Source organism: Oryza sativa, chromosome 10 (genome assembly GCF_034140825.1).
Source record: "Oryza sativa Japonica Group chromosome 10, ASM3414082v1".
NCBI classification, from domain to species: domain Eukaryota; kingdom Viridiplantae; phylum Streptophyta; class Magnoliopsida; order Poales; family Poaceae; genus Oryza; species Oryza sativa.
Window position 1 is genome coordinate 14,118,510 of NC_089044.1, and position 13,270 is coordinate 14,131,779.

The following is a 13,270-nucleotide window of genomic DNA, read 5'->3' on the forward strand; positions in this document are numbered from 1 at the left end:
TGTCTGCGACGTCGTCACCACCAACTTCTCCGTCGTGTGCTGGGGCAACGAGAGGTTCCAAGGGAGGCACCTCATCTTCAACGACACCATGCCCGGCGCGTGCGCCACCGTGGGCAACTACGGCTTCGTCCCGGCTCCGCCGCGCTATGTGGCAACGATGGCGGCGAGGGCATGGGGGCATATGAGAAGAGGTGAGAAGAGAGATAGGAGATAGAGCTATATGTAGGACCAAGGGCATTTTTGACATTTTACGTGATTTCTCTCTCCTCTTCAACTAGAAAGTATTATTTTAATCGGCACGGTGTCCACTGGCAAATTACCATGTTTATGGAGTGTTTTCCCCCAAAAGTGAGTTTGGGCAGTGTCCTAGGGCTAAAACCATACATAAGCAGTGTCCTATAGCAAAATTTGCCTTAAAATAAAGAGCTCCCTTGGTTCCTATCACAAATAAGTGTCATTTTAGATAATAATAATATGATCAAATTACGAATTACTTCTATAAAAACAATTATTAGCAAACTTATAATATATCTGAATTATTTTCTAGGACAAATCTAACTATATCTCTTTCGATATGACTTTAATTCAAAAGTTAAATAATAGAGATTTGCTCCGGTACAGCAAAAAGTAATTCAAGGTACCGGTACCTCACGGTACCAAATCGTTTCCGGTCATTGAATCTAGCGGGGCAGGATGGACATTGTTAGATCCAACGATGGGAAACGATTTACACCATGAGATACCAGTACATTGAGGTTTTTTTGTTAGACCAGAGCTAATCTCTGTCTACCATGGCACCAAGATGAGAAGATCTACGGACATAGGGAGTAATTAACCACAGGAAAGCCCGACGAATAGGAAAAACCTGACCTACAAGACAAAGCTACTAGGCCTAAAAGGAAGAAGGATTCGACAACCCCCCCCCCACCTCCCTTCCGTCTCCGACGGCCCTCCATCGGTGTAAGGGAAGAAGAGGGGCCAGGAAGGAGAACCGTGGGGAGGTGTTATTTCGCTGAGATTTGCTCTGGTCCAATAAAAAGTACCTCGAGGTACCTGTACCTTACAATACCAAATAATTTCCGATTGTTGAATCGAACAATGCCCATCCTATCCAACTAGATCCAACGATCGGAAACGATTTGGTACCGTGAGGTACCGGTACCTCAAGGTACATTTTGTTGGACCAGAGCAAATCTCTATTTCGCTAGAAGCTTGGCGAGAGCTTCTGAGCTCTAAGGCCAGGCCAACGGAAGGTATTGCCCCACAAAAAAGTTGATGCCAAGTGGGATGAAACCACACTTGAGATATTCCTCACACAGTGTAAGTCATACATCCATCTTAATTCTGCAATTCAGTACAGTCGGTCACATTTTGTATTTAAACCCTTAGATTATTTTTATTTGCATATAAGTCTAATATTTGCTGTATGCCCCCTAAAAATCATAAACATATATAAAGGCCCACCCCTTCCCTCTTCTTCCACCTCTCTCTCTCTCTCCGCTTGAGCTCCACTCTCCCTCCCCAATCGACGCGACGACGGTGGATGGAGGCGCCGGAGGAGGGGATCGATGCAGCAGTAAGGCGTGGATTGACGCGACGGCGGCGGATTGACGTGGCGACGGCGGATGGAGGCGCCGGAGGTGGGGATCGATGCGGCGGTGGTGGATCGATGCAGTGACAACGTGGATCGACGCAGCGACTGTGGGGATCAACACGACAACGGCAGATGGAGCCGCTGAAGGTGGGGATCAACGTGGCGGCGGTAGGGATCGATGCGGCGGCACTCGGGGTGGCAGATCGGGTCGTCGGTTGCCGGCGGAGCTTCCCTGGTAGGCCCTTCTCTCCAGTCCAAACCCTCTCCATCTTCTTCCCCGGCGCGGGAGCAGCACCAGCACAGGGCAATGACTCGGGGTGAGGCATCTCCCTAACACAGCTCCTCGCCCGTTCCTCACCAAAAGCTGACGAAACTACGGGGGTGCGGTCCTGACCGAGCTGGCGCGAATATTCCTCTCAGGAGGGGTGAGACCACGCTCTAGCGTGGAGCGGTGGCCATGGCCTAACGATCGCTGCACTATGTTGGTCAGTTGGTGACGGCAGCCGCTGGATTCGAGTCTGACGTGAATGCTCTCAGGCGGTCATTGCTTTTCTTTTCTTTTTCTGTCCATATAAACTCTACGTAGCATAGTCGATGCTATTCCTCAGCCCTGAAGAGAAATTTTTGCCAAAAACCCTATAGAGCTAGCATAAATTAAAAGGCCTCCAACAAACTCAGGTTGTTTCAGGTCATCTTCCCAACACCTTCTGTTGCATAAAGACAATGATCACTGACATCAGGCAATGGCAGCAGTATATATGCCACCTGACGACCAAAAGACTTGTCACCAAACAAGCCCCACATGCATGTGCCATATTTAGTCATTTAATTAGATCTTCATTTCCATCCAGCGTACTTAAAAGCTCCCCAAATTAACTAAGCGACACTTGCAGTAATCTATAACGAGTAACCAAAATTCGATTAGCACTGAGCCAATCTAGGATAATGCAACTGAAGTCCTTAATTGTAAACAACAACCTCAGATGACCAGTCTCGAGCTTAGCTACTACCTGCTCCTTCCCATGTTGACTCTGTTTAATTCCACATCGTCTTCCTTGATCCCACCTTATATTAATCCAGAGCCTCGCTTAAACTAAATCACTCTTGTCACTTAATTAATCACAGGAACCGCGGCTAAACACGTCGCGTGGCTGATTAATTACTCCCGCACATATAGCCTAATGATCAGTAATCGCTGGTTGGATTAATTGTTAGTACACGCTTGTGTGGCTTTGACGCATGTGAGCCACACGTAGAATTCGTTTGAAATCACATGTAGAAATTGTAGAAATTAAATATGACTTCGAGGGAGCGTAGAACTTTGCAGTTTGCACCCTCTGCTTGTGTGTATAAATAGGTGCATCGCGAGTTCAATGGCCACTCAGATCATTAGCGAGAAAGCAAGCGATTAGTTGTTTTGTTTCGGTGACTAGCTAATTAAGCTCGCCGCTAATCACTTGGGATTAAGCTACTTGTTCGACGCTAATCTCCACCATTTGGTCTTGAAAAACACTAATCACTTGTCTTAATCCCTTTGGTTAGTAGCGTACTTGTGCTAATGGCGAAGTCATCGTCCCTCGTGACGAAGGTTTCGGCGCAGCGGCGGCGGCGAGTGCACCGTCCTCGCCGTTCTCCGACCAAGCCGGAGCGCTCTGCCGCCGCCGTGGCGCTGAGCCACGAGAAGATTCTTCTCGCCGGCGTTGATGCAGCCGCCGACATGTTCGGTTCCCTCGCGGGTTGTCCCTCGTCGCCGGAGTATCCGGTGGTGCCGGACATGGACGACCGCTACGTCGACGGCGCCGTGGATGACGCTCCGGCGGCGGCGGCGGGCCGACGCGCGTCGGACGAGACGCTGGCGGTGCACGCCGGGGAGAAGCTCGGGAGCGGCGCCGCTGAGACGGACTCGATCGCGACGCCGATCGTGAGCGGCACGACGCACTGGTTCAGGGACTCGGCGGACCTCATCGCGTTCCGGGAAGGCCGGCGGCGGAGCTTCGAGTACGGGCGGTACGGCAACCCGACGGTGAAGGTGCTGGAGGAGAAGATCAGCGCGCTGGAGAGGGCGGAGGCGACGCTGGTGACCTCCTCCGGTATGAACGCCATCGTCGCCACGCTGCTCGCCCTCGTCCCTCCCGGCGGCCACGTCGTCGCCACCGCCGACTGCTACAGCGAGGCCCGCGCATTCATCCGCGACAAGCTCTCCAACATGGGCATCACGGTATGTAAACACCATTAATGGCAGCTTCATTCATCAGAGCATGGCATTGCTTGCAATCTGTCTCTTAACAATGGCGTTCGTCCCTTGTATTTGCAGTCGACGTTCGTCGATCTTGACGACGACATGGAGGCGCTGGAATGTGTTCTTGATGAGAGCGAGGTGACGATGTTCTACGCCGACTCGATGACGAACCCTCACCTGAAGGTCGTCGACGTGACACGCGTGGCGGAGCTGTGCCACCGGAGAGGCGCGCTGGTGTGCATCGACAGCACGCTGGCATCGCCCATCAACCAGAAGCCGCTCGCCCTCGGCGCCGACGTGGTCCTCCACTCCGCCACCAAGTACATCGCCGGCCACCACGACGTCATCGCCGGCTGCGTCAGCGGCTCGGAGGCCCTCATCTCGCGGATCCGCGCGTGGCACCACGACCTCGGCGGCGCCATCAGTCCGGTAACCAAACCAAAAACGAAAACAAAACGAATTTACACAAATTCACTTTATATCATTCCAAAACTGATTGTAACTTTATTTGTCGGTTCAGAACGCGGCGTACATGATCATTCGGGGATTGAAGACGATTGCGCTGCGGGTGGAGGCGCAGAACAGGACGGCGCTGCGGATGGCGCGGCTGCTGGAGAAGCACCCCAAGATCGAGCGCGTCTACTACCCTGGGCTGGAGAGCAGCCTGTGGCACGGCGTCGCGACGAGGCAGATGGCCGGCGCCGGCGGCGTGGTCAGCTTCGATGTGGCGTCGGACTTGCGCGGCGTGATGAGGTTCGTGGATGCGCTGGAGTTGCCTCTCATCGCAACGTCGCTCGGTGGATGTGAAAGCCTTGTGCAGCAACCGGCCGTCATGTCCTACTGGTAATTAATTAAGCTCGTGTCATGTAACAGTAGCAAAAGGAGTACGTAACTAAGTGCTGAATTAATTGCATGATGATAATGTTTTGATTAATGCTAATATTTAGGTTGTTAATTGTTTTCAGGGGTAAGAGTGAGGAGGAGAAGGCGAAGAATGGGATCAAGGATAATTTTGTGAGGTTCAGTTTTGGGATTGAGAAGTTTGAGGATCTCAGGGACGACATACTCCAGGCCCTAGAGAAGATTTAGTTTAGGGCTAGCATTTAGTAACCTGATTTATAATCTTGGATTTTAGGCACACAATTAATTTGTTTATTCTTCAATTCAATCGGGACAGTTCGTTTGCTCTAGGCTTTTTCTTCAAAGGAAGTTATTTAACATGCATATAGGATTAATTCTTTCATTTGTATACAAGGGAAATGCTGAAATATATAGACTATTTTTTTTTTCAAACGGTTTACAGGAGATGTTCTGTAGTACAGTGACTGAGAAAGATGCAAAATAATAGATGCAATTAATCCGATATTGTCTTCCAAACGAAAAGACTGGGAATCTGGGAATCCTTTATTCAGTTGTGCCTCAACAATTCAATGAAATTAACACTGAATAAAATAGCGACCAAGGTTTTTTTTATTAAATTTTGTAGAACCCAACCTATTACGGTCCAAGTTACACAAAACTATATGGAATTTTTGTATGTGGCACATAACCCTAGCTATTTTTATCTGAAAGTTTCACAAAACTACACCATTAACATGCTCATATATCAAAATTTTAAAAAGTGAACGTAACATTTACATGATAGTAAATAAACTAATAAATATGATATGTAATTGTATAACTAAAAAATGTAGTAACTCAAAGTCAAAATGGTTAATAGTGTGGTTTTGTAAAACTTTAATTTAGGACTATAATATATTAAGTTTTGTGCCACGTAACAAAATTACTGTTGTTAATTTTGTATAACTAGGATAATAAGTTGTTTTTTTTATGAAATTTACTCTTTTTTCTCAAATACTAAGAAACCTTCTAAGTACAGAACGGGATCATATATATTATGCATAATTAATTCGGAAGTATATAACTTGCCTAGTTCATGGAAAAAAAGGGTGGTAGTTCTGACACTTCTCTTCTTTTTTTTTTTAAACCCCAGTGGGGTGTGTATTTGTATTAAAGGTGAGGGAAATACTATACAATAGCCGTGAAGACTAGGAGATTACAAAAGTGAGAAAAAAAAAGGAAAAGCCTGGGGATGGAGGTGGCGACCACTAGAGAGGGTAAAAAGCATGTCTTGATTTACATATTGTCGATTGTGCTACCACGGGTGTCCGAAGGCAGGGATTGGATGCCCTTCGCTCCACTTGCGTGCCATAGCCATGTTTCATCAATTGCCCGGTTAATGATTCCCTACGGTGGTGTTTTTATGTTTCGGAACACCCTGCTATTCCTCTCTTTCCAAATTTCCCAGGAGAACAGGATTAGAATTGATTTGGCATAGTTCCTTTTTTGTTTGGCCATGGCATGGATGGTCTGAATCCACTAGTCCTCCAGGGATGTTGTATGGGGCTAGTGTAGCGGTTGCAGCTCGGGGATCCTCTAGTCTTGTTGCTACTGAATCCCAAATTGTCCTTGTGACCGAGCATTCGTAGAAGAGGTGGTGTGCCATCTCGAGGTTTCTGAAGTAGAGTTGGCAGAAATAATTGTTTGGACACTCCCTCTCTTGTAGCCTCTCCGCCATCCATATTTTGTTTTATAGGAGAAGCCAGGTGAAGAATTTGTACTTTGACAGCGCCCAACACTTCCAGATTACATTTGTTGAAGCTGACTGCATGCTTACTAGGAACTGCATTTGATAGGCTAATTTAGCGGTGTAGGTTCCTGATGGTGTCCATTTCCAGCGAATACTATCCTCCACGCCCTGAGTTAGGGTAGTGTCTAAGGACCAAAGCAGCTCAAAGACTTGGAAGAATTCATACACGAGGGTTGTGATCAGGTTGTGCCTAATGTCGTCGATCTACTTGTTACCGTCCAATGCCTCGGCAACTGTTCTTTTTTTGTTTCTTTTCACATGGCAGTAGAGAGGTTTGGTGGCATTGCTTTTAGTGTGGTACAGGATGCCCACGGGGATTCCTAGAAGGATGCTTTTCTTTCCATCTCCAATGAGCACCGATGTTGAAGTTGCAAAGAGTTCCTTGTCCTGGTCATAGCAGGGGTTTGGCATGCCAATCCATGGTTTGTCGGTGGTGGTCCATTCATACCATAGCCATCGCTATTAGAGCGCCCGTCCCATCTTACGAAGGTTTGAAATTCCCAAGCCTCCATATCTTAACGGCCTGCAGACCTGTTTCCAATTTACTTTTCAAAGGAATTTTCTTCTAGCTTTGTAAATTTCTTGGATTATTTTCTTTGGTATTTTCAATGCTATCATGGCGTAGATCGGCATAGAGCTGAGTACGGAGATGACAAAGCTCTCTTCTGCCTCCGGCCGATAGTAGTTTCTTCTTCCAGGTGGCTAACTGTGCCTTGATTTGATCAATGAGGTATTGAAGGTGGACCTTCCGGAGTCTCCTGATTGTGAGTGGTATTCCAAGATACTACATGGGGAAGGTTGTCCGCGGGCCAGTGAAGTTGTGCAGGACTTCATCTAGCTTAATTGCATCACATTCTATTAGATTCACAGAGCTCTTGCTGAGGTTCACCTTCAGTCCGGTGGCTCCACTGAAGTTGTGTAGGATAGAAATCAGGTTGTCCACATCCTGGCATGAAGGCTTGATGAAGATTGTAGCATCAGGGAGCATCTGAAGCACGCGCTGCGATCTGCGAGCTCAAGTGAGGTGGCCATTGATCAGTTGCGATTTTGAGAAGCCTGTGGAGGGGGTCCATGGCAAGGATGAATAGGTATGGGGATAGGGGGTCACCCTGCCGTAGCCCCCGATGGTGGTCTATCCTCTCCCCTTCAATTTCATTGAGGGAGACTCTGGAAGAGGAGGTCGAGAGGATTAGGGCCACCCAGTCTCGCCATTTTGCACTAAACCCCATCTTCTCAAGCAGAGTGAGCATGTATTCCCAGGATACTGAGTCAAAAGCCTTGGCGATGTCAAGCTTGAAAAACAGAGTGGGTTTCTTTGTTCTGTGCATTTGCCTGGCCAGGTTGGAGACATATAGAAAGTTGTCCTAAATGCATCGCATTTTGATGAATGCGCTTTGCGCTTGTGAGAAGACTATGTTGATCTGTCTTGATAAACGTATTGCCGGTATAATGGCATGTGTTCATTCGGGAAATTTGTAAACCTAAAATAGTATCTAGTCTACAGTGTTGACTGTTATTTCAGCTATGGCCCCAAGGTGATCTAGGCAATGGCAGTTGCAACGGCTGGATGAATAATTCAATTTTGAGTTTGTTATGCATGCACGAGAGATGTGGCAAGCTGCAGGAGTAGGCGACTGCGTCAGGCATGCGTTGTGGGCGTGAGTTTTGCACGGCATTGGATCCAGGAGTTCCGGATCGTGGGATGGCGCGATTGTAGGCTTGGATTCCTTTTTCTCTGTTATTGGAGTATAAGTAGCAGTAGCTAAAATTTCCATTTGTAAGTTTTTCTATTCAATTGAATGAAAGAAACCAGAAAATTGTCCCACAAATTCCTTCTCTCTCGTGATTCTCTGAAACTCTGAAATACTCTGCTTCTCTGTTTTGAATTTCTTCCTGTATTCTTCAGTCTTTTTGTCTGTTGCCGTGCCGGACATGTGCAGTGTGCGCACAAAGTGTTGGATCAGGTGATTAGCAGCTAACAAGTGGTATCAGAGCTTCTCAGGTTGATGGCGGATCTGGCACTATGGCGTTGGTTCCGGTGACGGCGGACCCGGCGATGGGGAGCTCAGGAAGTGCTTTCCTTTACCCACAGCTCATGTCAACCAACTACACTAGTTGGGTAATACGTGTGCAGGCTATGATGGAGGATCAAGGCATATGGGAAGCAATCGAGCCGGCGGCCGGGGCGGCCGTCGACCCGAGGAAGGACAAGAAGGCGAAGTCTCATCTTCTCCAGTCGCTGCCGGAGGATCTCTTGATGCAGGTTGCAAAGAAACGCTCGGCAAAGGAGGTTTGGGACTGCCTCAAGACGAGATTCGTCGGGGTGGATCGGGTGCGCGATGCACGCCTGCAGACACTCAAGGGAGAGTTCACTAGCATGGTGATGGAGGCCGGGGAGACGCTGGACCAGTACGCCGGCCGGATCACCACGATGGGGGTCCGGTACTCTGCTCTCGGCACGACGTTCACTACAACAAAACCATTGTTTTAAGACGTTTCACTTAAGTCATTCTATAAGTCGTCTCTTTTTTATAAGTGAAATTAAAATAGGGACGATGTTTGAGACGCTTTATTAGTTGAGGACATAGTTTAAGACGCTTTACAGGTTAGCACAAAATTAAATCGTTTAGAGATGAATATTGAGACGTTTTTGGAACATCTCATGTGTAGAAATGAGTTTTGAGACGTTTTTATTATATCCGTGTCATCGTTATTAGATAATATATAATTATTTATATAGAGAAAGAAGAAAATAAACACACTGATCCTAATCGTCATCATCAAATACCATTATAATAATATTATAATTATTTGGACCAAAAAAAATAAATATTTAATATTCAGTCTTAGATTAAAAAAGAAGAGAACTGCTACAGGACGCATGTTTGCAGAGTTGCAATATAAAAAAAACTATCTATTTACCTTCAAGATTGTCACGTTAATGACTTGGTTAGTGCATGAACTTTGTAACCTGCAGGTGCTGTGTTCGAGCCCAGATGAAAGCATTAATATCAAATATATTAAGATGTGCGTGCCTATATAAAAGCGTCTCTATATATTGTAGAGATGCAATTTACACGTCTCTAGCAACGTCTTAAATAATATAGGTACGCTTTAAAAAGCGTCTCCATAATTTTGAGACGGTGCAAACAGAGACGATCCTACGACGCTTTATAAAAGCGTCTCAGTTATCTGTGGGAGACGAAATAAAACGTCTCTATCTTACAAATAAGATGTTTCTTTTAGGTTGTTTTGTTGTAGTGGTTGAACGACGCCGCCATGGTGAAGAAGCTGTTCGACACTGTCCCGGAGAAGTTCGTTAGCCTCGTCGCAGGGATCGAGCAATTTTACGATGTTGACACCATGCCGTTCGAAGAAGCGGTAGGTCGCCTCAAGGCGTATGAAGAGTGGATGTGGAAGAAGAAGGCGACCGCCGGCGGAGTGACCGCTGACGGGCAAGTTCTGCTCACTCAGGGCGAGTGGGAGGCACGCTTCAAGAAAGGCGGGGGAGAAACCTCGTCGCCACAGAAGAACAAGCCCTCTGGTGAGGGGGCGAACCACGGCCAGGCCGAGCGTGGTCGTGGTAGGGGTCGCGGACGCGGCGGGACGCAGAGAAGCGGTGGCGGCTCTAGCGGTGGTGGCCGCGACAAGAGCCACATAAAGTGTTTCAATTGTGAGGAGTTTGGCCACTACTCCACACAGTGTCCACACCCCAAGAAGAAGAAGGCTGAAGCTCATCTTGTGCAAACGGAGGATGCTGGCCCAGCTCTGTTGCTTGCCGTGACAGAGGCAGTGCAGAACGCGCCACGCCAGGACGCGCACTGTGGGCTGGTCGTGCACGAGGAGCGTGTGTGGCCTCGCCTGATGCTGGCAGAGAAGGGCGCAGCTGCTGGTGATCTGTGGTACCTGGACAATGGTGCCAGCAATCATATGTCTGGAGATCGTCGGAAATTCCGGGAACTAGACGAGACCATGACGGGGCAGGTCAGGTTCGGCGACGCCTCGTCAGTGCAGATAATGGGGATGGGATCCATCCTTTTCTCATGCAAGAACGGTGACCAGTGGTTGCTCGACGACGTCTACTATATCCCCAGCCTCTGCTGCAACATGGTGAGTTTGGGGCAGCTAACTGAAACTGGCCACCGTGTTATGATGGATGGAGATGACCTCAAGGTGTTCGACAAAAATCCTTGGCGATTGGTGATGAAGGTGCGGCGAACCTCAAATCGGCTGTACCGCATCGAGCTGCAGCTGGCGTCACAGGTGTGCCTGCTGGCCAGTCTCGATAACCCGGCGTGGCTGTGGCATGCCCGGATCGGACACGTGAATTTCCATGCATTGAAGCTATTAGTGGACAAGGAGATGGCGTCAGGAGTGCCCACAGTCCACCACCCAAACCAGCTGTGTCAAGCATGTCTGGTGGCGAAACAAGTCCGGCAGCCGTTCCCAGGAATGGCAAACTATCGAGCAGAGGCGCCGCTCGAGCTGCTCCACATGGATCTGTGTGGGCCGATCACTCCATCGACGTTCGCCGGTAATCGATACTTTATGTTGATCGTTGATGATTTTTCTAATTGGATGTGGGTGTTTGTGATCAAGTTGAAGGACCAAGCGCTCGCGGTGTTCGAGAAGTTCAAGCCGTTGGCAAAGAACACGGTAGGACGAACAATCAAGACACTCCGGACAGACCGCGGCGGCGAGTTTTTGTCCGGCAAGTTCGCGCGCGTCTGCGATGCAGCCAGCATCGAGCGCCACCTGACGGCACCATATTCACCGCAGCAGAACGACGTCGTGGAGCGTCGCAATAGGACGGTGATGGCAATGGCGCGGTCTCTCCTCAAGGGGATGTCCGTGCCCGGCAGGATGTGGGGCGAGGCAGTTCGTCACGCCATATTCCTCCTAAATTGGCTGCCGACCAAGGCGATGGGAAATCGCACTCCGTTCGAGGCATGGACGGGGAAGAAACCTCACCTGGGCCACCTGCGGGTGTTCGGGTGTACGGCGCACGCGAAGGTGACTGCACCGCACTTGAAGAAGCTGGACGACCGGAGTAATCCGTTCGTGTACCTAGGCGTTGAAGAAGGGAGCAAGGCCCATCGGCTGTTTGATCCGCGTCGTCGGCAAATCATTGTAAGTCGTGACGTTGTTTTTGATGAAAATACACCTTGGCAGTGGAGTGCTGCTGCAGGAGAGGTGACTTCCACCGAGTTCGAGGTAGAAGAACCCGTCGGCGCAGAGCAGCCGGCGCTGGCAGAGCAGGCAGGCTTGGTACCGTGGTACCGGGCGCCGCCAGCAGGAAGGCGAGCCGGCAAGGAGCCAGAAGTGGCGGAACAGTGGGGAACGCCTCCGGCAAGCCCGGCAAGGCTCTCACCAACCTTGCCTAGCACGCCTACACTTGGCTCATCCTCAACGCACTCTGCCAAGGTGTAGGCGTCACCGCACACTGCCGGCAGTGACGTCGGGCCGGTGCGGTATAGAAGCTTGGCGGAGATCATGCTTGAAGCACCTCGGGTGGACCTGGTGGAGGATGATGACGACGCAAGAGCGCTGCTCGCAGAGATGGAGGAGCCGTTATCCTACCGTGAAGCAACCGGCGAGCCGGCATGGGTGAACGCAATGAACAAGGAACTGGAGGCCATTGAGAAGAACAAGACGTGGTCGTTGTGCATGCTGCCAGCCGGTCACAAGGCAATAGGGCTCAAGTGGGTGTTCAAGCTAAAGAAAAACACCGCCGGTGAGGTGATCAAACACAAGGCGCGGCTGGTGGCGAATGGGTACGTCCAGCAGCAAGGTGTGGATTTTGATGAAGTGTTTGCGCCGGTTGCAAGGTTGGACACGGTGCGAGCTATACTTGCTGTTGCAGCTGATCGAAGGTGGCAGGTGCATCACCTTGACGTCAAGTCGGCATTCCTTAATGGTGATCTTGAGGAAGAAGTATATGTCTCTCAGCTGGAAGGTTTTGTTGAGAAGGGGAAGGAACATCTTGTGTACGAATTGAGCAAAGCTCTCTACGGGCTGAGACAGGCGCCACGGGCATGGAATACACGGCTTGATCGGAGCATGAAGGAGCTTGGTTTCAGCCGGTGTGCACAAGAACAAGCAGTCTACACTAGAGGTATAGGGAGTGCCGGGATAATTGATGGAGTATATGTTGATGATCTGATCATGACATGACAAAGGCCAAGCGAGATCACTGCATTCAAACAACAGATGATGGGGGAGTTTGAGATAAGTGATCTTGGACTGCTCACCTATTACTTGGGAATTGAAGTGTTGCAAGGCACTGACGGGATTGCCATCAAGCAGGCTGCTTATGCAAGGAAGATTCTGACCCAGTTTGGGATGCTAGATTGCAATTCTACCTCAATTCCTATTGAACATCGTTCACAGTTGCACAAAGTTGCTGAAGGAAGCACAGTTGATCCCACAGAGTACAGGCGAGTGATAGGTTGTCTTCGTTACTTGTTGCATACTCAGCCAGATTTGTCCTATGCAGTAGGCGTGGTGAGCAAATTCATGGAACAACTGACAGTGATGCACTTCAAGGCGGTGAAGCAAATTCTCAGATATCTCAAGGGGACAATCAACTGTGGACTCATGTTTTCTGGAGGCAATGATGCAGTGGAGATTACTGGTTTCACAGATAGTGATCTGGCCGGCGACAGTGATGATCGTCGGAGTACTAGCGGCATGGCGTTTTACTTCAACAGCAGTTTGGTCTCGTGGAGTTCACAAAAGCAGAAAACAGTGGCACTTTCGTCCTGTGAGGCTGAGTTCATGGCAGCCA

The 13,270-nt window shown here is 49.1% G+C and overlaps 1 protein-coding gene across 1 annotated transcript; it reads left to right on the forward strand.

Moving 5' to 3' along the window:
* The first annotated feature begins 2,939 nt into the window (after positions 1-2,939).
* LOC4348561 (probable cystathionine gamma-synthase 2) lies at positions 2,940-5,133 on the forward strand. The gene is made up of 4 exons (XM_015758422.3): positions 2,940-3,812; positions 3,909-4,262; positions 4,354-4,676; positions 4,799-5,133. The coding sequence occupies exons 1-4, from the start codon at positions 3,153-3,155 to the stop codon at positions 4,920-4,922; spliced, it is 1,461 nt and encodes a 486-aa protein (XP_015613908.1). The 5' UTR covers positions 2,940-3,152; the 3' UTR covers positions 4,923-5,133.
* The last annotated feature ends 8,137 nt before the right edge of the window (positions 5,134-13,270 follow it).